The 26,644-nt window shown below is 44.6% G+C and overlaps 1 protein-coding gene across 1 annotated transcript in view; it reads left to right on the forward strand.

The window, feature by feature from the left end:
* LOC138360295 (ankyrin repeat domain-containing protein 1-like) overlaps window positions 1–26,644 on the forward strand; it is a 135,654-nt gene that overhangs the window by 46,005 nt on the left and 63,005 nt on the right. The window contains exon 2 of the mRNA XM_069320208.1: window positions 10,887–10,985. Within this exon, the coding sequence (XP_069176309.1) occupies window positions 10,887–10,985 (99 nt within the window). The remainder of the gene's footprint in view (window positions 1–10,886; window positions 10,986–26,644) is intronic.

Here is a 26,644-nt window from a genome sequence, read left to right on the forward strand (position 1 = left end):
CCAATGTCTGTTTTTTTCTTTAAAGAGCGCTGTTTGTCGACATAATTGTATTTGTGCTGCTTTTTCATCTATGTTTTCATTTCTTGTTTTCATTCTACTCATTATGTTCAATTAGTATTAAGCTTGTCATTTAAGTTTATCATGCCCGAAACGCTTTGCGTAATAGTGGCTTTAGGCATTGTATGTACTAGATATACCTATAAGTTAAACAATCCTTGTAAATATTTATTGTATGTATGTACCTTACCTAAATAAAATTGTATTGTATTGTATTGTATTGTACTTTTGTTTTCCTCCTGATGTGACTGTGGAGTAGCTTTGGTTCGGTCTTGGCTTTATTAGCTTTAAAATTTTCATAATTTTTCTCAGCTTCTCTTCTTACACTAACATACTCTTTCCTGGTTCCTCTCTCTGCTTTCTGGTGTTCTGTTATTTCGGAAGTTCCTCCACTCCCTTTTGTTCAGTTTCATTGCTTCCATACATGCCCAATTAAACCATGGATTCTTCTTTTGCTACTCGGTTTATTCCTGTTGGGCCGGGATAAACCTGTTGACTGCCTCCTGACAATTTTAGGTGACATAGTCCATCATGTCTTGTACGGACTTAATTCCGAGTTCTGTGTCCCATGGTATATCCCCCTAGGAATTTCCTCATTTCCTCATAATTTCCCTTTCTGTACGCCAGCCCTTTGTTTCCCAGTTCTTTTTTTTGGCGAGATAAATCCTAGCTCTACCAGATACTCAAAGATTAGTTCACTGTGATCACTCATTCGCAAGGGGGCTTCTAACATAACTTCCCTTATATCCGACTCATTTAAGGTAAATATCAGATCAGGTATAGCTGGTTCATCCTCTCCTCTCATTTTAGTCGGTCCCTTGATGTGTTGGCTTAGAAAGTTTCTTGTTGCCACGTCCATCAGCTTAGCTCTCCAAGTGTCTGGTCCACCATGTGGTCCTCTGTTCTCCCACTCTATATTCCCGTGGTTGAACTCTCCCATGATTAGTAGTCTGGATCCGTTCCTGCAAGCGATAGAAGCTGCTCTCTTTATTATATTAATGATGGCAATGTTGTTTCTATCCTATTCCTGTCTGAGTCTTCTGTCGTTTGGTGGGGGGTTATATTTGACTATTACCATAAACTTTTGTGTTCCAATTGCTGTGAGTGTGTGTGTGTGTGTAAATTTATTCAGTATCAATAAAATACTAACTCTTACGGGCAATAGTATGCTGGAGTTTAATTTATCCATATAAATGAAAATGCAACAAGGACCATAATAACCTACAACTTGATCATCCTTGTTGTTCTAGTTGCCAGTTGGTATAGTCATATAGTGACTTGTGTTATATAGATAATGTACATGTAGATGTCATGTATAACAGTAAATGGTAAAAACCATCTTGCTTTTGTCTCTAGTCGGCAAATAATTGTGGGATTCAAGAACTATGTAATGATGTTTTGTCTTAAGACGTTTTGTTCAGATTACGACTGGCAGGATGCATAATATCTTTATTAGTAATATTGTTTAACTAACATTGTCAACTCCTTGTTTTCTTTGTCACAAGCTTGTGTGATCATATAGCAGCTTGGTTGATGATAGATATCCTCAGCGATCATCTTTTTTTCTAACAATGATAACAAAATGTTCCTCTCTTCTCGAGTCAGTATAGTTAGATAAAGACTACTAGTGTGAAGCAGGGTATCATAAATTATAGTAATACTAGCTGTACCCGGCCACGCGTTGCTGTGGCCCCAGCAATGCATGTGCATTGCTGAGCCACATCAACCTTCCCCTTCTCCCAGTCCTCCCCACCATTCCCCCCTCCCCTGTCTTCTCGTCCTCCCCCACCATCCCCCACTCCCATCCCCTCGTCCTTCCCACCATTCCCCACTCCCTCGTCCGATGCATTCCCAAATGATCTGATGTTCCCATCAGAAAATTGGGAACATCAAATGATCTGATGTTCCCATCACTGAAATATAAGAAAAACAACTAAAACACATAATAAAAAAAAAATAAAAATATAAAAATAAACTATACACTCAAAATAAACGGTATGGTAAATAACACAGCTTAATTCCAATGCAATGTCACACAAAATAATGAAACCAAAATTAAAATTAATCAAAATATATGAAAATTAAATTAATCAATGATTTCGGAAATATTGAAAGGCATCGTAACATATTTAGCATAGTGCCCCCCTCCCCATCTGGCTCATTGGCGTCGTGATGGGGCTTCGTGGCCGGCTGCTGGAGTGTGATGCTCCGTGGGACAGTCCTCTGTCCTTTTATGGCCTTGCACTCCTGCTGCTGTCTTCTCTAAATGTGCCGGATTGCTTTTCCTTTTCATTATGTTTCGTTTTTCTCCCCTCTCTTCTCCTATCTGCTTGTCGTTTCCTGGCAACCTTTTGCTTGTTTTGGATTACTTCTTTGGACTTCTTCTATTCTGACGCCCGGGTGCTTGACGAGGCATACTCTTGCACCCGTAGAACTGTTGTACCCAACGTCTCGAGCGAGGGGAACCTTTTATTGTCAATCCCCCTTTCGTCGCTGAACCCGATCTCGACGGACTGACGGTTCTTAACCCTTAAACTGCACATGGCGTATATATACGCCCTGAGTAACATGTCCCATGGTGCGCATGGCGTATATATACGCCATAGGGTGCCAGGCCTGATTCAAATGGCCCGCGGCTACATGGGGTTCACAGTAGCTTCCTCAGGGCTCTTGTAAACAGATGCCACTTTGAAAAAAAATCGTGGGCAATATTCTCAGGTGTGAGAGGCACAGTACTGTTGGAGCAACCAAGGCCGGCGCACGCAGCATGAGCGAACAGCATTGATGTTCAGCTTGTGACCACAGCATCGCCGAAAAATGTCAAAATAAATATATAATTGTTATTATTTAGCGATGACAATATTACAGATGACCAATGACTGTGATATAAATAACCAGGGTTGTGATAATAGCAGGATTATTGTAATAATTAGCGCTGTGGGAGGAGTGATGCTGAGAGACGGAGGGAGACAGCATCGTTTACTAACTGTGTGGCCACCTGTTATTGTTTGCATTCACCATACCAGGTCAGTGGTTCTCTATGGTGAACACAAATGTAGATACTTATATATAATGTGTGTATTAGTGTAATAACAGCAAAAGGATTATGCTGGGAGGAGCCATATGGGTGACGGAGGTGACGTCGTCTGCACGATTTGTCTAGCTGTTTAGAGGGTGGCCACTATGCTCTTTGGGCGCACTACAAGCTTAGGTGTACAGTTACGGTGCATAAAACATGTAGATATTTATATATAATATGTGTATATAGGGTAATAACACTGCAAATGGTATTGTTGGGGGAGAAAGTTTAGTGCGTGTGACCTTGAAAGAGTGAGGGAGCCGCCAGCCGCCATCTGTGTATAGCGACGACTCTTAGTGCCTGAACTAACTATATCAGCTTAGCTGTACAGTTGTGGTGAACAAAATATATACATACTTATATATAACGTCTGTATATAGTGTAATAACACCACAAATGGTATTGTTGGGGATGAAAGTTTAGTGCGTGTGACCTTGAATGAGTGAGGGAGCCGCCATCTGTGTATAGCGACGACTCTTAGTGCCAGAACTAACTATATCAGCTTAGCTGTACAGTTGTGGTGAACAAAATATACACATACTTATATATAACGTCTGTATATAGTGTAATAACACCACAAATGGTATTGTTGGGGGAGAAAGTTTAGTGCGTGTGTTGAGGGAGTGGCAGCGAGTGGCTGGCTGGTGTGTGGCGGTAACTCCTCGTTGCTTTTCGACTCTCAATACCAACTTAGTGGTTCGTTATGGTGACCAAAACATGCCAATACTTATATATAACCTGTGTATAGAGTGTAATAGCAGCAAAACTATTTGTTCATTGTTTTATAAACATAATAATTGAATCACTAATATGCACATCATACTTTTGAGTATAGCGATTATTAACCACTTTTATTATAGAAATATATTACAATACACACTATTGAATAATATTACTGCAAAAAAACTAAGAAAAAATCAATCGGAGACATTGAAACAATTAGGTAATAATATCTTTGTGGCAACTCCCATCTGTCAACGCGGGTGACGCTGACCGGGTCTGACGACCGCTCTGTCAACGCCCACTTTTTGCCAGACTTCCTCGGTCAATTGCGCCCAAAATATGTCACCTACGATTTTTTTTTTATTTTTTTCCGTGCTCAGGGGACACAAATTAACATGTTTAGAAGACGAAAAAAAATTTTTGAATTTTTTTTTTCTTGCGCACAGGGGTGTAAGTGTCCCAAGGACCCCTGAGCAGTGTAAGGGTTAAGGTGGCGTTTGTGGGGTGTATACTCACGACGCACCCCTAGGGGACCCCGGCATGATCAGCGATAGCTTCCTGTTGGGTGTCCCGCCTCTAATTGTGGCTCCATGGTGGGTATGGGGGCACATTCGTGGATGAATTTATCACTCTTCGTACCTATGTCGTTGAATGTTTCTGGCTGTAGCCTCCGTTGCGTTGGGCCCCGACCTTGCTCCTCCTTTGACCATCCTAACTTCTTTTCCCAGCTCTCCTCCCTCCTCTGTGGTTGGGTTGAGCCTCCAGCTCCCAGTGGTGATCACATCGTCCCCTGGTGCGGCTAAGTCTCTCGTTGTGACTACTGCACCTTTTGACCCCTCTCTCTCTGGGGGTTCTCAACGCCGTTCGCGCCCCGGCCGCACTTGCTCGATTCCTTCCTGTACTGACCCGTAACAGGCCTTGTTTGGTCCCGCTTTATGGGCCAAATACTTTGATCTCCTCCCTCTTGATTCTGCGCCTCCTGACGATTTCTCCCTCCATCGGCATCTTGTAAATTCCGTGGATGCCTCTGTTACCTTCAACCCCACTCGTCTCGGTACACGTGTCGTTGCTGCTCCTTCTCAGGATGCAGCTTCCCGCTTGGCCGCCTTATCTTGCCTTAGCGAGATCCCTGTTCGGGTCTCCAAGAACGTTCGGATGAATGCCACTGTTGGCACTATTCTCCTCCCACCCCATGTTGCAACCGGTGTTCGGAATCTGCAGGAGTGCAAGGATGATATTCGGCATATCCTTGATGCCCAAGGCCATTCTGTCCTCCAGGTTGACTCGTTTACTCGTTCCCATCGTGGTCCTTGCCGTCAACCCCTTCGTGTTGTGAAGATCACCTTTGATGGTAGGACCCTTCCATCCTCTGTCATTCTTGCTGGTGCCAGGTGCTCTGTCCAGGAGTATATTCCTTCTCTTCGACTTTGTAACAAGTGCTGGAGGTTTGGGCATGGTGCCCTTCGCTGCTCTGGGACTGTCTCTCTCTGTCCTTTGTGTGGGGGTGAAGGTTACTCTAAGTCGGAGTGCACTTCTCCCCAAGCTCGCGGCCTAAACTGCGGTGAGGCCCATCCTACCTTCTCCCGTGCCTGTGTCCATTACAAGCTTGAGGCAGCTGTCCTCAACCTGAAGCACCGGGAGCGTTTATCTTTTCCTGAGGCGAGGCGCCAGGTTCGCCGGCTCCCGCCTTATGCTAACGTCTCTTATGCTGGCGCGTTGCGCTCTTCCTCCCCTCGTCCTTCCCTCCTTCCTCAGACTCTCAACCTTTTCCGGGCCTTGGACTCTGATATGCCGACTGCCCCCTCCTCTGTTCCTTTGCATTCTGTTCCGAGGGGGTTCCCCTCCTGGTCCTCTGTCTGGGGTTCCCCTTCTTTCTACCCAGTCTGTCATGTCTCCTGTGTCTTCTTCCTCGTCTCCCTCCGATCCTCCTTTCCATCCTCTTCCTCGTCTCCCTCCGATCCTCCTTTCCATCCTCTTCCTCCATCTCTCGGCTCTTCCCGCCGCCTGTCGGTGCAGGCGGATGTCCATCGCTCTCCTAACGGCCGTCGTCTGTGCTCTCGTTCAGCTTCTCCTGTTGAGACACTGGAATCCATTGCCCGGTACGTAGTTGCTGGGACACCGGTCTCTTTAAGTCAAAAGCGTAAGCCTGGCTCCTCTCCTTCCTCCTCCCCATGGGTAAGAAGGCTTCGCTTTCTTCCTCAGCCCCTACTTCTGGCTCTGTTGCTCTTTCCCCTCCCATTTCAGTGATTGCGCCCCCTGTTCCTGCTATGGAGGTTTCTTTGGCCCCTTCTTCCCTTTCGGTTGCTGCTCTTGCTGGGGTGCGCTCCCCTCTTTCTACTCCCCCTCTTTCTGCTGCTGTCCTTGACTGTTCCTCTCGGTTGTCTCCTCCTCCTCCTCCTCCTCCTCCTCCTCTGGACCCCGCCCGCCCACCTCTGGTCTGTTCTCTCGCTTCCTTCCCTCCGTCTTTGCTCAGTTTACCCATGCCCTCTAACCCTTGACTTTGCTGACCCTGATCCTGACCCTGATATTCTTTAACGTGCTGTGTTGCTCTTTCACCTTTGTTTCTTCCTTGTTCTCTGTTGTTGTCCTTTCCCTTCTCGTCGATGTCTATTCTTCAATGGAACGTTCGAGGTTATTATGCCAATTTCCTCGAACTCCAACTTCTGATTTTGCGGTTTTCGCCCCTTTGTGTCTGTCTCCAGGAGCCGATGCTTGGTGCTCGTCCTGGTCGTTTTCGTGGCTATTCCTTTCTTTCCCCCCCCCCCCAGCCGTTGCTGGAGCTCCTAATTCTTCTGCTCTCTTGAGTCGCTCTGATGTTCCCTTTGTCTCCTTACTTTTTCCTTCGCCTCTCCATTGTTCTGCTGCTTGTATCTTTGTGGAGAAATGGTACACAGTTTGTTCCATTTATCTCCCCCCGAGTGTCCCGCTTTCTCTTCCTGATCTGAAACACCTCCTAGACTCCTTGCCGGAGCCTGTGCTCCTGAAGGGTGATTTCAATTGTAGTCATTCTCTTTGGGGTGACGTTCTGACGAATACCCGAAGTCGCCTTCTTGAGCCGTTTATCCTATCTTCTTCCCTGTCTCTTCTAAATTCTGGTGAGCCCACGCATTTGGACTTTCGGACTCGCACCCTTTCCTGTCTTGATCTTTCTCTTTGCTCATCTTCTCTTTACTTAGATTTCATGTGGCAGGTTCTTGATGACCTCCATGGCAGTGACCATTTCCCCATTATTGTTACCTTTTTCTCTTTTCGCCCTCCCAACTCCTTCCCTAGGTGGCAGTTTGCTAAAGCGGACTAGAACCTATTTACCCTCAGTGCTGCTCTCTCTGACCTCTCCCTCGCTCTCTCCTCCTTTTTCATGACACTGTTTTCGACGCTGCCCTCCGCTCTATTCCTCGCTCTTCCTCTCGGGGTCCCCGGAAGTGCATTCCCTGGTGGAATGCAGACTGTGCTCGGGCTGTCCGCTGTTAGTGTACAGCATGGAACAGACACCGCCATTGGACACCACGACCGATTCTTTTCTTTTCTTTCGGAAAGCGAGTGCGGTGGCCCGTAGGGCCATCCGTACGGCTAAACGTGAATGTTGGGCATCTTATGTCTCCACCATTACGTCCGAAACTCTTCTGCCACAGATCTGGAAGCGTATCTGTAAGATAGCGGGTAAGTTCGTTCCCGATGTTTCGCCGGTCCTCCACCTCCGTGGTACTCTTGTGGCGGACCCGTTGCAGGTTCCTACCGAACCGGGTTCCCGCTATTCTTCAGTTAGCTCTGGCCTTCATCTTCCCCAATCTTTCCTTCTTCGTAAACCTGTCCTTGAGTCTCGTCCTTTAGATTTCTGCACTCGTCTTCAGCTTCCCTATAATGATCCCTTCTCTCTCTCTGAACTTCGTTCTGCCCTGGCCCTCTTTGGTTCTACGGCGGCGGGCTCCGATGGTATTCATTATGAGATGCTTCGCCATCTCCCTCCGTGCACGTCTCAGTATTTACTGAGTCTGTATAATCGGATCTGTGAGTCGTCGTCAGTCCCTGAGGATTGGCTCGATGCCGTTGTCCTCCCTGTTCGCAAACCGGGGTCTCTGGGTACTTTCCCTAAGGACTTTCGCCCTATTGCCCTCACAAGTTGTGTCTGCAAACTCTTTGAACGTATGGTTAACGTTCGTCTGATGTGGTTCCTGGAACACCATCACCTCCTCTCCCCTTCTCAATTTGGTTTCCGCAAGTGCCGCAGCATGACAGATGTCCTGGTGAACTTGGAGGTCTATATTCGTACTGCTTTTGCTGCGATGACCTCCGTTGTTGCCGTCCTTTTTGACCTGGAAAAGGCTTACGACACCACTTGGCGATATCATATTCTATCTCAACTTCATTCTTTTGGCCTTCGTGGTCATCTCCCTCTCTTTCTCCGCAGCTTCCTCTCTCGTCATTCCTTTCGGTGCGCCTTGGTACCGCTCTCTCTGCCTCTTTTCAGCAATACGAAGGTGTGCCCCAGGGTAGTGTTCTGAGCACTATTCTTTTTCTGGTTGCCCTCAATGGTCTTCTTTCCTCTCTTCCTTCAGGTGTCTTCTCCGCTCTCTATGTCGATGATCTTACCCTTTGCTGTCAGGGTGGTGATTCGCCTCTCCTTCAGCGCCGGCATCAACTTGCAATTGATGCCGTGTTGTCTTGGGCCACCGATCATGGCTTCAAGTTCTCTACTTCTAAGACTTGGGCCATGACTTTTACGCAGAAACGGGTCGTACTTCGTCCCTCTTTGTCACTTTATGGTCATCCCCTTGAATACAAAGATTCCGCGAAGCTTATGGGGTTATTCCTTGACACTCGTTTGTCTTGGTCTCCCCATATTTCTTACATCTGTGTTGAGTGCTCTAAGGCCCTTACCCTCCTTCGGGTCTTGTCCCATACTTCTTGGGGGGCAGATAGGCGCACTCTTCTTGCTTTACATTCCTCTCTCGTCCTGACTAAGCTCGATTATGGTTGCCTTGCTTACTCGTCTGCTTCTCCTTCTACTCTTCGCCGTCTTGATGCTTTGCACTATACTGGGTTGCGCCTCAGTTCTGGTGCCTTTCGTTCGACTCCCGTCCTTAGCTTGTATGTTGACACTGGCTTCCTGTCTCTCCAAGACCTCCGTGATCGCTACTGTCTTCGCTATCTTGCGCGATCCTTGCAACATCCTTCCTCTCGCCTCTGTCGTGCTTTAACTTTTACCCCTCCTACGGTTCCTGTTCCTCTTCACCACCTCCCTCTTCCTGTCCGGTTATCTCGCTTACAGGATTCTCTTTCCGTTCGAATTTCTAATATTTATCTCAGTCTTGTTCCTTCTTTGCCCCCGTGGAGAGTCCCCCTTCTGCAGTTTTGTACATCCTTGACCCACATCACTAAAGCTTTTACCCCTCCTACAGTTCTAAAATGCCTTTTCCTTGAGCACTTTTCTTCTCACTTGCACTCCGTTTCCGTTTTCACCGATGGATCTAAGTCTGCAGATGGTGTTGGCTACTCTGTTGTTTTTCCTGATCACACTTATATATGTCGCTTACCTCCGCAGACTAGTATCTACACAGTGAAGATTTATGCTATTCTCTATGCTCTTCGTCTCCTGCTCTCTCGTTGTCAATCTTCCTTTGTAGTTGTTGTGGAATCTCGAAGTGCCCTCATGGCTCTCGGGTCCTTTAATCCGGTTCATCCAGTGGTTGTCGCGATCCAGCATTGGCTGTTTCTTGTTCACAGTAAATTTAAGTCGTTGAGTTTTGTTGGGTTCCCAGCCATATTGGTGTGTCTTTAAATGAGCGTGCGGATGCTGCCGCTAAGGAAGCTGTCCGCTCTTGTCCCATCTCTCGTAAAGGCATTCCTTATTCCGACTTTTACCCGGTTATCTATTCCTCCATCCTTACCCGTTGGCAGGCTTGTTGGTCGTCTGTTACTGGTAACAAACTACATTCTCTTAAAGGATGTGTGTCCTCGTGGCCGTCCTCCTGCCACCGTAACCGGTGATGGGAAAAGGCTCTGGCTAGGTTGCGTATTGGCCATACTCGGTTAACTCATGGTCACTTGATGGAGTGCCGCCCTGCTCCTTATTGTCCTAATTGCATTGTCCCTCATACGGTCGTGCATATCTTTGTTGAGTGTCATGACTTTTGGGACGAGCGTGTGTCTTGTTTTCCGAGCGTCCCTCGCGGTTGCTTGTCTCTCGATATTATTCTCGGTGACTCGGATACTTTTGATATCGTTCACCTTATGCGGTTCTGGTCTCGTATTGGCGTCCTTGGTGATATTTAGCGCCCTCTGATTATCCTGCACATTTGATGGTGCTACATAACCTTCCTGGTTTGGTGCCTTCTTTTTGATAATTACTTACTTACTTATTATTATATTGGTTGAATGGTGATGGCAACAATATTTCTCTTTCCTCGAACTAGCATTGCCAAGATTTTATTGCCAAACGTTTATGGTGTATGTTGCTTATAGAGGTTATATTGATTAACTGACGATGGCAAGACTGGAGCTGTTGGTTCACACTAAGTAAAGTCCTTTAATGTTGGGTGCTTCATAATGCTCTTCTTCTTCTGTTAATAATAATAATAATAATAATAATAATAATAATAATAATAATAATAATAATAATAATAATAATAATATTTATTAGGGGAAAGTACATACATACAAAATGATATATACAAGAAAAATGTTGGATCTCTAGGTAGGGCAAGTATATACTATGCCTCAGCCAATAATACACTCAGCGTTTCGGGCATGACAATAGCACCCCTGTTGCTCTCGTCACAAGTAATAAATTATCAAATAAGAACTGGTGAAATGTCGGATATTTTAATGGTGATCTATTCTTAACAATTGTAAAATGATCTTTCTCTCTAAAATTTAGGGTGAAAATAGTTATACATAAAGTTTAAAGTCGGAACACTTCACTAGTATATAAAAATGCTCAACTAGAACAAATTATTTCAATATTTTACATAAATTACTGGAATCGTGATCGTTTATGCATAATAACAATTGTGGTATCTGTTGACAGGCAGGACAGCCCTTCACTACGCAGCCGCATATGGTCACGACAACACTGTGAAGGTCTTCCTCGACGCTGGAGCAAACATCAACGCTACAGATAATAACAGTAAGAGTCACACTTATACATCCCAACATTATACAACACTTATGTCACACAACACACCACACTTATCATGTGTCAAATTGTAATTTTTATATTTTATAATTATAGCATAGGGAAAAGTGTTTGTCTGTTCATATATGGTGGCTAAAGTTTTAAAATATTTTTTTTTTATAGTAATCTGCACTTTAATTCTTTGATTTTGAAAAAAATAACAGAAAATTCCTACTGTGAATAATTTGCCCATACTAGCATCAAACAAACAATTCTCCCACAGTGGCAAAAGTTTCTCAAGCAACTGCTCTTTTCCATGGAAAGGATAACTATTGTTTTTTTAGTACTTCAAACCACTGAACTGCTGTCAATGCCGACCACCCACACATTTGACAATTATATTATTTTTAAGACAGAGATTGACAGAGAAAAAGATAGAGACAGAGACACACAGAAAGTCAGAAACGGAAACACAGCTCGAGACAGACACAGCGAGGAAGAGACAAAGATAGAGGAAGAGAATGAGGCACAGTAGATAAAGGGATGGCTGGATGGACAAATAGACAAATGAATAAACAGATAATCCGTAGGAATTGTGATGGGGGTTTGAACCTTATGCTGGTGTTCCCAGGCACATGCTTTCTGTGTATGGAAGGAGGAGCGTCAGAGGCAGAACATTCAAGATGACGGAGCCAGAGTGCATGGGGTGGATTGTGTGAAACTCTGGTTCGTGCTTCAGTGGAAGCCTCAGAAGTCCTAGAGGGTGCAGTAGTACCCCAGCTTGCAATCCTTTTTGACCTTGTCGTCGCTTACTCTTCAAGAGAGTGTGCCTGGGAACACCTAGCGCATAGGTTCGAACCTATGTCACGGCTCCTACGGATTTTCTCATTGATGCATCATGCGAGTGTGATTACTCTCTGTTTAATGAATAGGTAGATGCATGTATGGATAGATAGGTAGACATATGAGTGGTCGGATGGAGGGATAAATTGATGAACAGATAGACAGATGAGTAGATAGGTGGACAGGTAAATGGATGGACAGATAGATGAATATATGGATGGACGTATAAATAGCAAGATGGATATGGATTGTAGATTAATTACATGGGATAGACAAATAGAGAGATGATTGGGGGGATGAATGGATAGAAATATGAGTAGGTGCATGGATAGATAGATGGATAGAAAAATAGATGAATAAAAAGAAAACCTGATGGATATAAACAAAGGATAGAAGGCTGCACAGATGGACGGAGAGAAAGAAAGGTGGATAGATAGAGTATGTATATATATATATATATATATATATATATATATATATATATATATATATATATATATATATATATATATATATATATATGTCGTACCTAGTAGCCAGAACTCACTTCTCAGCCTACTATTCAAGGCCCGATTTGCCTATTAAGCCAAGTTTTCCTGAATTAATATATTTACTATAATTTTTTTCTTATGAAATGATAAAGCAACCCTTTTTTCTATGTATGAGGTCCATTTTTTTTTATTGGAGTTAAAATTAACGTAGATATATGACCGAACCTAACCAACCCTACCTAACCTAACCTAACCTATATTTATAGGTAAGGTTAGGTTAGGTAGCCAAAAAAAGCTAGGTTAGGTTAGGTTAGGTAGGTTAGGTAGACGAAAAAACATTAATTCATGAAAACTTGGCTTATTAGGCAAATCGGGCCTTGAATAGTAGGCTGAGAAGTGCGTTCTGGCTATTAGGTACGACATATATATATATATATATATATATATATATATATATATATATATATATATATATATATATATATATATATATATATATATATATATATATATATTTTTATATATACATATATGTCGTACCTAGTAGCCAGAACGCCCTTCTCAGCCTATTATGCAAGGCCCGATTTGCCTAATAAACCAAGTTTTCCGGAATTAATATATTTTCTCTAATTTTTTTCTTATGAAATGATAAAGCTACCCATTTCATTATGTATGAGGTCAATTTTTTTTTATTGGAGTTAAAATTAGTGTAGATATATGACAGAACCTAACCAAACCTAACCTATCTTTATAGGTTAGGTTAGGTTAGGTAGCCAAAAATGTTAGGTTAGGTTAGGTTAGGTAGGTTAGGTAGTCGAAAAACAATTAATTCATGAAAACTTGGCTTATTAGGCAAATCGGGCCTTGCATAGTAGGCTGACAAGTGCGTTCTGGCTACTAGGTACGACATATATATATATATATATATATATATATATATATATGTTTCATTGAATATGACCGCATATTCTGTATTTATTATTTTGTGGTTTAGGGCTTCTATCCCTCTAACTATTTTCTTAGCATCAGGGCTTAATTGGAATAGGAGTTCTCCAAAACTCATTTTCGTACTTTTAAGGTGAAGAAAAGAAGTGATTTACTATAGAGTGTATTACACTTATTTGTATAATTTGCACGACGTTTCGAACCTCCATGGTTCATTCTCAAGTGAACAGATCTTACAATACTAGTTGATTTTATACCCGCATTAGGTCAGGTGATAATACAATGAAGGTGAAAAACATGGGGGGATACATAAGGGATAAACATAGGGGCTCTTTCTCATATATATATATATATATATATATATATATATATATATATATATATATATATGTCGTACCTAGTAGCCAGAACGCACTTCTCAGCCTACTATGCAAGGCCCGATTTGCCTAATAAGCCAAGTTTTCCTGAATGAATATATTTTCTCTAATTTTTTTCTTATGAAATGATAAAGCTACCCATTTCATTATGTATGAGGTCAATTTTTTTTTATTGGAGTTAAAATTAACGTAGATATATGACCGAACCTAACCAACCCTACCTAACCTAACCTAACCTATCTTTATAGGTTAGGTTAGGTTAGGTAGCCGAAAAAGTTAGGTTAGGTTAGGTTAGGTAGGTTAGGTAGTCGAAAAACAATTAATTCATGAAAACTTGGCTTATTAGGCAAATCGGGCCTTGCATAGTAGGCTGAGAAGTGCGTTCTGGCTACTAGGTACGACATATATATATATATATATATATATATATATATATATATATATATATATATATATATATATATATATATATATATATATGTCGTACCTAGTAGCCAGAACGCACTTCTCAGCCTACTATGCAAGGCCCGTTTTGCCTAATAAGCCAAGTTTTCATGAATTAATGTTTTTTCGACTACCTAACCTACCTAACCTAACCTAACCTAACTTTTTCAGCTACCTAACCTAACCTAACCTATAAAGATAGGTTAGGTTAGGTTAGGTAGGGTTGGTTAGGTTCGGTCATATATCTACGTTAATTTTAACTCCAATAAAAAAAAATTGGCCTCATACATAATGAAATGGGTAGCTTTATCATTTCATTAGAAAAAAATAGAGAAAATATGTTAATTCAGGAAAACTTGGCTTATTAGGCAAATCGGGCCTTGCATAGTAGGCCGAGAAGTGCATTCTGGCTACTAGGTACGACATATATATATATATATATATATATATATATATATTGGTGTATACTGGCAGCAGGTTTTCTTTCAAACATGTTTCATTGAATATGACCGCATATTCTGTATTTATTATTTTCTGGTTTAGGGCTTCTATCCCTCTAACTATTTTCTTAGCATCAGGGCTTAATTGGAATAGGAGTTCTCCAAAACTCATTTTCGTACTTTTAAGGTGAAGAAAAGAAGTGATTTACTATAGAGTGTATTACACTTATTTGTATAATTTGCATGACGTTTCGAACCTCCATGGTTCATTCTCAAGTGAACAGATCTTACAATACTAGTTGATTTTTTACCCGCATTAGGTCAGGTGATAATACAATGAAGGTGAAAAACATGGGGGGGATACATAAGGGATAAACATAGGGGCTGCAGAAGGCTTATTGGCCCATACGAGGCATCTCCTATCTAAACACAAAGATTAATCCAGTGTAATTGGCCTGTTATGTTGGACATTGTCTTCTGTGTTGGCATCGATATGTTCTTGTCTTGTCCTTACTCTCATGGTGGGTAGAGTAAATAGTTCCGTGATTTGGGTGTTCATGGTAGGTCGCTCTATTCTTATGTGAATTGCCTCTTGAGGCAATTCACTACCAGACTGACTACTCTGTCTGGTGTTGACAAAGGCTTTAACAAAGCCGAAACGTTCACCTCATTTCATATTTCTCTGTGGATTTTCCGCACATATATATATATATATATATATATATATATATATATATATATATATATATATATATATATATATATATATATATATATATATATATATATAACTGAAAAGAAAATATATATATATATATATATATATATATATATATATATATATATATATATATATATATATATATATATATAACTGAAAAGAAAATATATATATATATATATATATATATATATATATATATATATATATATATATATATATATATATATATATATATATATATATATATATATATATATATATATATATACACTAGCTGTACCCGGCCAAGCTTCGCTCAGCCACAGCAACCTTCCCCAGTCCTCCCCCACCATTCCTCCCTCCCCAGTTTCCTTGTCCTCCCAACCACTCCCCTGTTTCCTCTTTCTCATAACCATTCCCCAGTTCCCCATCCCTCCACCATTCCCTACTCCACCGTCTCCTCGTCATCTTTATCATTCCCACCATCCTCCATTTCCCTGTCCCCTTGTCCTCCCCACCATTCTCTATTCTCCCGTCTCTTCGTCCCCACCATTCCCAGCTCCTCCATCCCCTCGTCCTTCCCATCATTAACCCCTCCCCAGTCCCGTCGTTTTCTCCACCATCCCCCACTCCCGTTCCCTCGTCCTCCTCACCATTCCCCACTCCTTTGTCCGATGCATTCCCAAATGATCTGATGCTCCCATCAGAAAATTGGGAAAATCAAATGATCTGATGTTCCCATCAGAAAATTGGGAAAATCAAATGATCTGATGTTCCCATCACTGATATAAGAAAACAATTAAAAAAACGAAATGAAAAACAATGAAAAAAAACTATACTCACGAATGAATGGTATGGTAAACAACACTGCTCAATTGCAACGCAATGCCACACAAATTTTGTTTATAAAAATAAAAATATATCGAAATCTACGAAAATTCAATTTATCAATGAAATTGGAATCATTGTAATGGAATCGTAACATATTTATCATAGTCTGTGTTGCTCATATTTGCAACAGATGGCGCTGTTTCTTAAAGAATGTTTTTATCTGTGCCTGGTGTGGCATCTATACTTACACCTACAAAATGAATGGTGTGGTAAACAACACAGCTCAATTCCAAGGGAATGTTACACAAAATATTTAAATAAAAATGAAAATAATTAGAAATCTATGATAATTCAATTTATCAATGCAATTGCAAACATTTAAGTGAAATTGTAACATATTTAGTATAGAATGTGTTGCTATTACATGCAACAGATTTTTTTTTTTTTTTTTTTTTTTTTTTTTTTTTTTTTTTTTTTTTTTTTTTTTTTAAAAGCAGGTTCCCCCTCCCCGCTCAGCTCGTTGTTGCCGTGTGGGGGCTTAGTGGGCGGCTGCCGGAGTGTGATGCTCCTTGGGACAGTCCTCTGTCCTTTTCTAGCCTTGTGCTCCTGCTGCCGTCCTCTCCAATTCTGCTGGTCACCTTTTCCTTTTCCTTCTGTTTCGTTTTTCTCCCCCCTCTTCTCCTATCTGCTTGCCGTTTCCTGCCGACCTTTTGCTTGTTCTGGTTCTTCCCTTGGACTTCTTTTATTTTGACGCCCGGGTGCTTGAGGAGGCATACTCTTGCACCCGTAGAACTGTAGTACCCGACGTCAAGAGCGAGGGGAACCTTTTATTGTTAATCCCCCTTTCATCACTGAACCCGATCTCGACGGACTGTCGGTTTCTTAAGGTGGCGTTTGTGGGGCGTATACTCACGACGCACCCCTAGGAGGCCCCGGCAAGATCGGCGATAGCTTCTTGTTGGGTGTCCTGCCTCTAATTGTGGCTCCATGGTGGGTGTGGGGCAAATTCGTGAATGAATTTTTCTTTTCGTAATGATGATGACCCCTGTTTCGGCTGTTTCTGGTTTACCTTCTCAGGCTCGTGGGGTGGGCGACCAAGCCCCCGAGTCAGTCCGTGTTGGAAGACCGGGCTCTGTAGCCTCCGCTGCATTGGGCCCCGACCTTGCTCCTCCTTTGGCCTCTCTGACTCCTTTCCCTGGCTCCCCTCCCTCCTCTGTGGTTGGGTCGAGCCCCAAGCCCCCAGTGGTGACTACCTCGTCCCCTGGCGCGGCTCCTTCTCTAGTTGTAACTACTGCGCCTTTTAACCCCTCTCTCTCTGGGGGTTCTCACCGCCGTCCTCGTCACTGCCGCCCTCGCTCGATTCCTTCCAGTTCTGCTACCTATCAAGCCTTGTTTGGTCCCGCTTCGTGGGCCAAATATTTTGATCTCCTCCCTCTTGATTCTGCGCCTCCTGACGATTTCTCCCTCCATCGACATCTCGTTGATTCCGTGGATGCCTCCATTACTTTCAACCCCACTCGTCTCGGTACACGTGTCGTTGCTGCTCCTTCTCAGGATGCTGCTTCCCGCTTGGCTGCCTTATCCTGCCTTGGCGAGACCCCTGTTCGGGTCTCGAAGAACGCTCAGTTGAATGCCAGTGTTGGCACTATTCTGCTCCTGCCCCATGTTGCGACCGGTGTTCGGGACCTGCGCGACTGCCACGACGATATTCGACATATCCTTGCTGCCCAGGGCCATTCTATTCTTCAGGTGGACACGTTTACTCGTCCCCCTCGTGGTAGTCGCCGTCAACCCCTCCGGGTTGTGAAGATTACCTTTGATGGTAGGACCCTTCCACCCTGTCATTCTTGCTGGTGCCAGGTGCTCTGTCCAGGAGTACATTCCTTCTCCTCGGCTCTGCAACAAGTGCTGGAGGTTTGGGCATGGTGCCCTCCGCTGCTCTGGGACTGTCTCTCTCTGTTATTTGTGTGGTGGCGAAGGTCACTCTAAGTCGGAGTGCACTTCTCCCCAGGCTCGTTGCCTCAACTGCGGTGAGGCCCATCCTACCTTCTCCCGTGCGTGTGTCCATTACAAGCTTGAGGCAGCCGTCCTCAACTTGAAGCACCGGGAGCGTTTATCTTTTCCTGAGGCGAGACGCCAGGTTCGCCGGCTCCCGCCTTATACTAATATCTCTTATGCTCACGTGTTGCGCTCTTCCTCTCCTCGTCCTTCCCGCCTTCCTCACTCACAACCGTTTCCGGGCCTTGGACCCTGATACGCCCACTACCCCCTCCTCTGTTCCTTTGGGTTCTCTCCCGACGGATCCACCTCCTGGTCCTCTGTCTGGGGTTCCCCTTCTTTCTACCCGTTCTGTCGTGTCTCCTGTGTCTTCTTCCTCGTCTCCCTCCGTTCCTCCTTCCCCTCCGTCTCTTGACTCTCCCCGCCGCCTGTCAGTGCGGGCTGATGTCCATCGCTCTCCAAACGGCCGTCATGTGTGCTCTCGTTCAGCTTCTCCTGTTGAGACGCTAGAATCCGTTGCCCAGTACGTGGTTGCTGGGACACCTGTCTCTTTAAGTCAGAACCGTAAACCTGGCTCCTCTCCTTCCTCCTCCCCGGCGGGTAAGAAGGTTTCGCTTTCTTCCTCGGCCCCTACTTCTGCCTCTCTCGCTCCTTCCCCTCCCATTTCGGTGGTTGCGCCCCCTGTTCCTGCTATGGAGGTTTCTTTAGCCCCCGCTTCCCTCTCGGTTGCTGCCCTTGCTGAGGTACGCTCCCCTCTTTCTACCCCTCCTCCTCCTGCTGCTGTCCTTGACTGTTCCTCTCCGTTGTCTCCTCCTCTTTCTCCTCGACCCCGCCCGCCCACCTCTGATCTGTTCTCCCGTTTCCTTCCCTCCGTCTTTGCTCAGTTTACCCATGCCCCTTAACCCTGACTTTGCTGACCCTGATCCCGACCCTGATATTCTTTAACGTGCTCTATTGCTCTTTCGCCTTCGTTTCTTCCTTGTTCATTGTTTTTGTCCTTTCTCTTCTCGTCGTTGTCCATTCTTCAATGGAACGTTCGAGGTTATTATGCCAATTTCCTCGAACTCCAACTTCTGATTTCGCGGTTTTCGCCCCTTTGTGTCTGTCTCCAGGAGCCGATGCTTGGTGCTCGTCCTGGTCGTTTTCGTGGCTATTCCTTTCTCTCCCCCCCCCCCAGCCGTTGCTGGGGCTTCTAATTCTTCTGCTCTTTTGATTCGTGCTGATGTTCCCTTTGTTCCTTTACTTTTTCCTTCGCCTCTCCATTGTTCTGCTGCTTGTATCTTTGTGGCGAAATGGTACACAGTTTGTTCCATTTATCTCCCCCCGAGTGTCCCGCTTTCTCTTCCTAATTTGAAACACCTCCTAGACTCCTTGCCGGAGCCTGTGCTCCTGCTGGGTGACTTCAATTGTCGTCATTCTCTTTGGGGTGACGATCTGACGAATACCCCGGGGTCGGCTTCTTGAGCCGTTTCTCCTCTTCTTCCCTGTCTCTTCTGAATTGTGGTGAGCCCACTCATTTGGACTCTCGGACTCGCACCCTTTCTTGTCTTGATCTTTCTCTCTGCTCTTCTTCTCTTTACTTAGATTTCACGTGGCAGGTTCTTGATGACCTCCATGGAAGTGATCATTTCCCCATCCTTGTTTCCTTTTTCTCTTTTCGCCCTTCCCTCTCTTTCCCTAGGTGGCAGTTTGCTAAGGCGGACTGGACCCTATTTACCCTCAGTGCTACTCTCTCTGACCTCTCCCTTCTGCCTCTCTCTCGCGCTCTCCTCCTTTTTCATGACACTGTCTTCAACGCTGCCCTCCGCTCTATCCCTCGCTCTTCCTCTTGGGGTCCACGGAAGTGCGTTCCCTGGTGGAATGCGGACTGTGATCGGGCTGTCCGCTGTAAGCGTGCAGTCTGGAAGAGGCACCGCCGTAGGCAGACGACCGATTCTTTTATTTTCTTTTGGAAAGCGAGTGCGGTGGCCCGTAGGGCCATCCGTACGGCTAAACGTGAATGTTGGGCATCTTATGTCCGAACAATTACGTCCGAAACTCCTCTGGCCCAGATCTGGAAGCATATCTGCAAGATAGCAGGTAAATTCGTTCCCGATGTTTCACCGGTCCTTCACCTCCATGATACTCTTGTGGCGGACCCGTTGCAGGTCGCTTCCGTACTGGGTTCCCACTTTTCTTCAGTTAGCTCTGGTCTTCATCTTCCCCAATCTTTTCTTCTTCGTAAACCTGTCCTTGAGTCTCGTCCTTTAGATTTCTGCACTCGTCTTGAACTAACCTATCTCTCTCTCTCTGAACTAATCTCTAATCCCTTCTCTCTCTCTGAACTTCGTTCTGCCCTGGCCCTCTGCGGTTCTACGGCGGCGGGCTCCGATGGTATTCATTATGAGATGCTTCGCCATCTCCCTCCGTGCACGTCTCAGTATTTACTGAGTCTGTATAATCGGATCTGGGAGTCGTCGTCAGTCCCTGAGGACTGACTCGATGCCGTTGTCCTCCCTGTTCGCAAACCGGGGTCTTGGGGTACTTCCCCTAAGGACTTTCGCCCTATTGCTCTCACAAGTTGTGTCTGCAAACTCTTTGAACGTTTGGTTAACGTTCGTCTGATGTGGTTCCTGGAACACCATCACCTCCTCTTCCCTTCTAAATTTGGTTTTCGCAAGTGCCGCAGCACGACAGATGTCCTGGTGAACTTGGAGGTCTATATTCGTACTGCTTTTGCTGCGAAGACCTCCGTTGTTGCCGTACTTTTTGACCTGGAAAAGGCTTACGACACCACTTGGCGATATCATATTCTACCTCAACTTCATTCTTTTGGCCTTCGTGGTCATCTCCCTCTCTTTCTCCGCAGCTTCCTCTCCCGTCGTTCCTTTCGGGTGCGTCTTGGTACCGCGCTCTCTGCCTCTTTTTCAGCAACACGAAGGTGTGCCCCAGGGTAGTGTTCTGAGCACTACTCTTTTTCTGGTTGCCCTCAATAGTCTTCTTTCCTCTCTTCCTTCTGGTGTCTTCTCCGCTCTCTATGTCGATGATCTTAACCTTTGCTGTCAGGGTGATGATTCGCCTCTCCTTCAGCGCCGGCTTCAACTTGCAATTGATGCCGTGTCGTCTTGGGCCACCGATCATGGCTTCAAGTTCTCTACTTCTAAGACTTGTGCCATGACTTTTACGCGGAAACGGGTTGTTCTTCGTCCCTCTTTGTCACTTTATGGTCATCCCCTTGAATACAAAGATTCTGCGAAGCTTATGGGGTTATTCCTTGACACTCGTTTGTCTTGGTCTCCCCATATCTCTTACCTCCGTGTTGAGTGCTCTAAGGCCCTTATCCTCCTTCGGGTCTTGTCCCATACTTCTTGGGGGGCAGATAGGCGCACTCTCCTTGCTTTACATTCCTCTCTCTTCCTGTCTAAGCTCGATTATGGTTGCCCTGCTTACTCGTCTGCTTCTCCTTCTACTCTTCGCCGTCTTGATGCTTTGCACCATACTGGATTGCGCCTCAGTTCTGGTGCCTTTCGTTCGACTCCCATCCTTAGCTTGTATGTTGACACTGGCTTCCTGTCTCTCCAAGACCGCCGTGATCGCTACTGTCTTCGCTATCTTGCGCGGTCCTTGCAACATCCTTCCTCTTGCCTCTGTCGTGCTTTAACTTTTACCCCTCCTGCGGTTCCTGTTCCTCTTCACCACCTCCCTCTTTCTGTCCGGTTATCTCGCCTACAGGAGTCTCTTTCCGTTCGTATTTCTGATGTTTCTCCTCGTTTTGTTCCTTCTTTGCCCCCGTGGAGAGTCCCTCTTCCGCGGTTTTATGCATCCTTGACCCGTATCACTAAAGCTTTTACCCCTCCTACGGTTCTAAAACGCCTTTTCCTCGAGCACTTTTCTTCTCACTCCCGCTCCGTTTCTGTCTTCACCAATGGGTCTAAGTCTGCGGATGGTGTTGGCTACTCTGTTGTTTTTCCTGATCGCACTTATATGTGTCGCTTATCTCCGGAGACTAGCATCTTTACAGCAGAGCTTTATGCTATTCTCTATGCTCTTCGTCTCCTGCTTTCTCGTTGTCAGTCTTCCTTTGTAGTTGTTGTTGACTCTCGTAGTGCCCTATTGGCTCTCGGGTCCTTTAATCCGGTTCATCCAGTAGTTGTCGAGATCCAGCATTGGCTGTTTCTTGTTCACAGTAAATTTAAGTCGGTTGAGTTTTGTTGGGTTCCCAGCCATATTGGTGTGTCTTTAAATGAGCGTGCGGAACCTGCCGCCAAGGAAGCTGTCCGCTCTTGTCCCATCTCTCGTAAAGGCATTCCGTATTCCGACTTTTACCCGGTTATCCATTTCTCAGTCCTTACCCGTTGGCAGGCTTCTTGGTTGTCTGTTACTGGTAACAAGCTACGTACTCTTAAATGTTGTGTTTCCTCATGGCCGTCCTCCTTCCACCGTAACCGGCGGTGGGAAACAGCTCTGGCGAGGTTGCGTATTGGCCATACTCGCTTAACCCATGGTCACTTGATGGAGCGCCGCCCTGCTCCTTATTGTCCTAGTTGCATTGTCCCTCTTACGGTCGTGCATGTCCTTCTTGAATGTCCTGACTTCCGGGACGAGCGTGTCTTGCTTTCCAACCGCCCCTCGCGGTCACCTGTCCCTCAATAGAATTCTTGGTGACTCGGATACTTTTGATATCGTTCGCCTTATGCGTTTTTGTTCTCGTATTGTCATCCATGGTGATATTTAGCGCCCTCTGATTATTTTGCGCATTTGATGGTGCTATATAGCCTTCCCGGTTTGGTGTCTTCTTTTGATAATTACTTACATACTACTTTAAAAGCAGGTTTTTACCTGTCACAGATGTGACATCTATTTAATAGGTATATAAAAATTTATATAGACTAGCTGTACCCAGCCACTCATTGCTTTGGCTCATCAACGCCACAGCAACTCTTCCCTGTCCTTCCTGTCCTCCCCACTATTCTACCTCTCCCATCCCATCCCATAGTCCTCCCAACCATTCAACAGTGCCGTCATCCTCCCTCACCATTCCCCCCTCTCCTGTCCCCTTGTCCTCCTCACCATTCCCCACTTCCCCTGTCCACTCATCCTCTCCCACCATACTTAACTAACCCGCACTCCTGTCCTCCCCCATCATTCCTTCCTCCCCCGTCCCCTTGTCCTCCCCACCATCCTCCACTCAACGGTTTCCTTGTCCTCCCCACCATTCTCCATTTCCCTGTCCCCCTCCTCCTCCTCACCATGCTACACTCCCCCGTCCCCTCGTCCTCTCCACCATTACCCCCCCTTCTCCATCCTCATGTCCTCCCCATCATCTCCCACTTACCTGCTCTCTTGTCTTCCCATCCCACTCTCCACCCCCCATTCCCTCGTCCCAAACATCTTCCACTCCCCTATCCCCTTGTTCTTCCCACCATTACCCGAACCCCATCCCATCGTTCTCTGCACCATTTCTCTCTCTATCCCTCTCGTCCTCCCCACCATTCCACACTCGCATCCCCTCGTTCTCCCCCACCATTCCCCACTACCTCGTCCGATGCATTCTCAAATGATTTGATGTTCCCGTTAGAAAAATGGGAACATCAGATCATCTAATGTTCCCATCACTGAAAAATAAGTAGAACAGTTAAAAAACGAAATGAAAAACAATGAAAAAATACAAAAAACTAGTCTCAGAATATGAACAGTATGGTAAATATAAAAACACACACATATTCGAATGGAACGTTGTCAAATTATCAAAGGAATCGGCGAAGAACTTTCGGAGATTACAGTGTGTATTGCTCTTACGTCCAACAGATGGAGCTGTTTTCCCAAAAAACATGTTTTTTTTTTTCCTGTCACAGGTGAGGCATGTATATAGTAAGTATATAAAAACACACTCCTATTCGAATGCAACGTTGTGTCAAAGTTAAACAGCAATCGGTAAAGAAATCACGAAGATTTCCCTTACATAAAAAAACACATGAAAACACTGTTTTAACAAAAAAAAATTTTTTTTTCCATAGACAGACTAGACATCTTTATTGTATGTGTATTAAAACCTTCTCGTTGTTTGACACAACGTTTTGAACGTTGTTTCAAAATTTCAAAGCAATCAGTGAAGAACGTTTGGAGATTAGCGATTTTGAACAAACGAACATTTACATTTTTATTTATATACTAGCTGTACCCGGCTATGTGTTGCCGTGACTCAACAACCTTATCCTCTCTTTCAGTCCTCCCCCCATTCCCCCAATCCCCTCATCCTCCCAATCATTCTTCACTCCCCCGTCTCCTGTCCCCTCGTCCTCTCACTTACTCCCAACTTCCCCGTCCCCTCGTCCTCCACACCATTCTCGCCCTCCTCTGTCCCTTTATTCTCCCCAGCATCCCCTACTCTACCATCCCCTCGTCCTCCTAACCATTCCCCACTCCACTGTCCTTTCGTCCACCCTACCATCTCCCACTCCCGTCTCCTCGTCTTTCCTTCCATTCCCCCCTCCTCTGTCCACTCGTCCTCCCCACCATCTCCCACTCTCCTTGTCTCCTCGTCCTTCCTACTGTGGCATTGCTGTGGCTCAGCAACGCATGTATGTGCGTTGTAAAGCCACAGCAACCTTACCCTGTCTCCCAGTCATTCCCAACACTCTCCCCCTCCCCGGTCCCCTCGTCCTCCCAACCATTCCTCACTCCCTCGACCCTTTTTCCTCCCCATCATCCTCCACTCCAGCAGCCCCTCGTCCTCCCTACCATTCCCCCCCCTCCCCCGTCCCCTCGTTCTTCCTACCATTCCTCACTCTCTCATCCCTTTTTCCTCCCCTCCATCCTCCACTCCAGCATCCCCTCGTCCTCCTAACCATTTCCTACTCCACCATCCCCTCGTCCTCCCCACAATCTCCTACTCCCCTGTCCCCTCGTCCTCCTTACCATTCCTCCCCCCTCCCCCGTCCCCTCGTCCTCCCCACCATTCCCCACTCCCTCGTCTGATGATCAAATGATCTGATGTTCCCATCAGAAAATTGGGAACATCAAATGATCTGGGCCTAGATTCACAAAGAAGTTAGGCAAACAATTACGAACCTGTACATCTTTTCTCAATCTTTGGCAGCTTTGTTTACAATTATTAAACAGTTAATGAGCTCCGAAGCACCAGGAGGCTGTTTATAACAATAACAACAGTTAACTGACAAGTTTTCATGCTTGTAAACTGTTAACAAATGCAACCATCAAAGATTGAGGAACGATGTACACTTTTGTAAGTTCTTGCATAACTGCCTCGTGAATCTGGCCCCAGATGTCCCCATCACTGAAATAAAAGAAGAAAAGTTAAAAAAAACGAAAAGAAAACTAATGAAAAAAATAGAAAATAACTATACTCAAGAAATGAACAGTATGGTTAACAACACAGCTCAATTCCAATTCAATGTCACACAAAATAATTAAATCAAAATTATAATAAATCAAAATTTATGAAAATTCCATTTATCATTGAAATCAGAAACATTGAAATGGAATCGTAACATATTTAGCATAGCATGTGTTGATCTTATGAGCAACAGATGGCGCTGTTTTTCAAAAACGCATGTTTTTACCTGTCACAGGGGTGGCATCTATATAGTAGGTATATGAAAAAACCCGTCGAATGCAACATTGTATCAAAATTTCAAAGCAATCAGTGAATAACGTTCGAAGATTACAGCGTGTGTTGCTCTTACGACCAAGAGATGGCGCTGTTTTTTTGTTTAAATAAGCATGTTTTTTCTTGTCTCAGAGTAGGCAGGTATATAGTAGGTATATAAAAAGACGCGCCTATTCGAATGCAACGTTGTGTCATAATTTCAACGCAATCGGTAAAGAGGTTTCGAAGATTTCCCTCACATGAAAAACACAATTTTTCAGAAAAAGCATGTTTTTTTACCGTCATTGACGTGACATCTATATTGTATGTATATAAAAACCTGCTCGGATGCGAATGGAACGTTGTGGGAAAATTTCAAAGCAATTGGTGAAGAAATTCCGGAGATAAACGATTATGAACAAACGAACATTTCCATTTTTATTTATATAGACTACCTGTACCCAGCCACGAGTTGCTGTGCCTCAGCAACCATCCCCTGTCTCCCAGTTTTCCCCCCATTCCCACATTCCCCGTCCCCTCATCCTCCCAACTATTCCTCACTCCCCCGTCCCCTCGTCCTCTCAACCAATCCCCTTTCACCCATCCCCTCGTCCTTCACACCCTCCCCCGTTCCTTTATTCTCTCCACCATCCCTCACTCAACCGTCCCCACGTCCTCCTAACCCAACCTGTTCTCGCACTTTCGTATAGTCAATATTGACTTAATAAATACGTGCATATGTGACATACTAAACATACTAGTTTACCTTGAAAAGCTTCATAGAAAACACCGACCTTACCTAACCTTCTTAGTATCTTAAGATAAGCATCTTATTGCTCCGTAATTACAATTATTACTTAACCTATTATAGGTATAGGTTAAGTAATAATTGTAATTACGAAGCAATAAGATGCTTATCTTAATATACTAAGAAGATTAGGTAAGGTCGGTGTTTTCTATGAAGCTTTTCAAGGTAAACTAGTATGTCACATATGCACATATTAAATAAGT

Source organism: Procambarus clarkii, unplaced genomic scaffold, assembly GCF_040958095.1.
Source record: "Procambarus clarkii isolate CNS0578487 unplaced genomic scaffold, FALCON_Pclarkii_2.0 HiC_scaffold_106, whole genome shotgun sequence".
Lineage (NCBI taxonomy): Eukaryota > Metazoa > Arthropoda > Malacostraca > Decapoda > Cambaridae > Procambarus > Procambarus clarkii.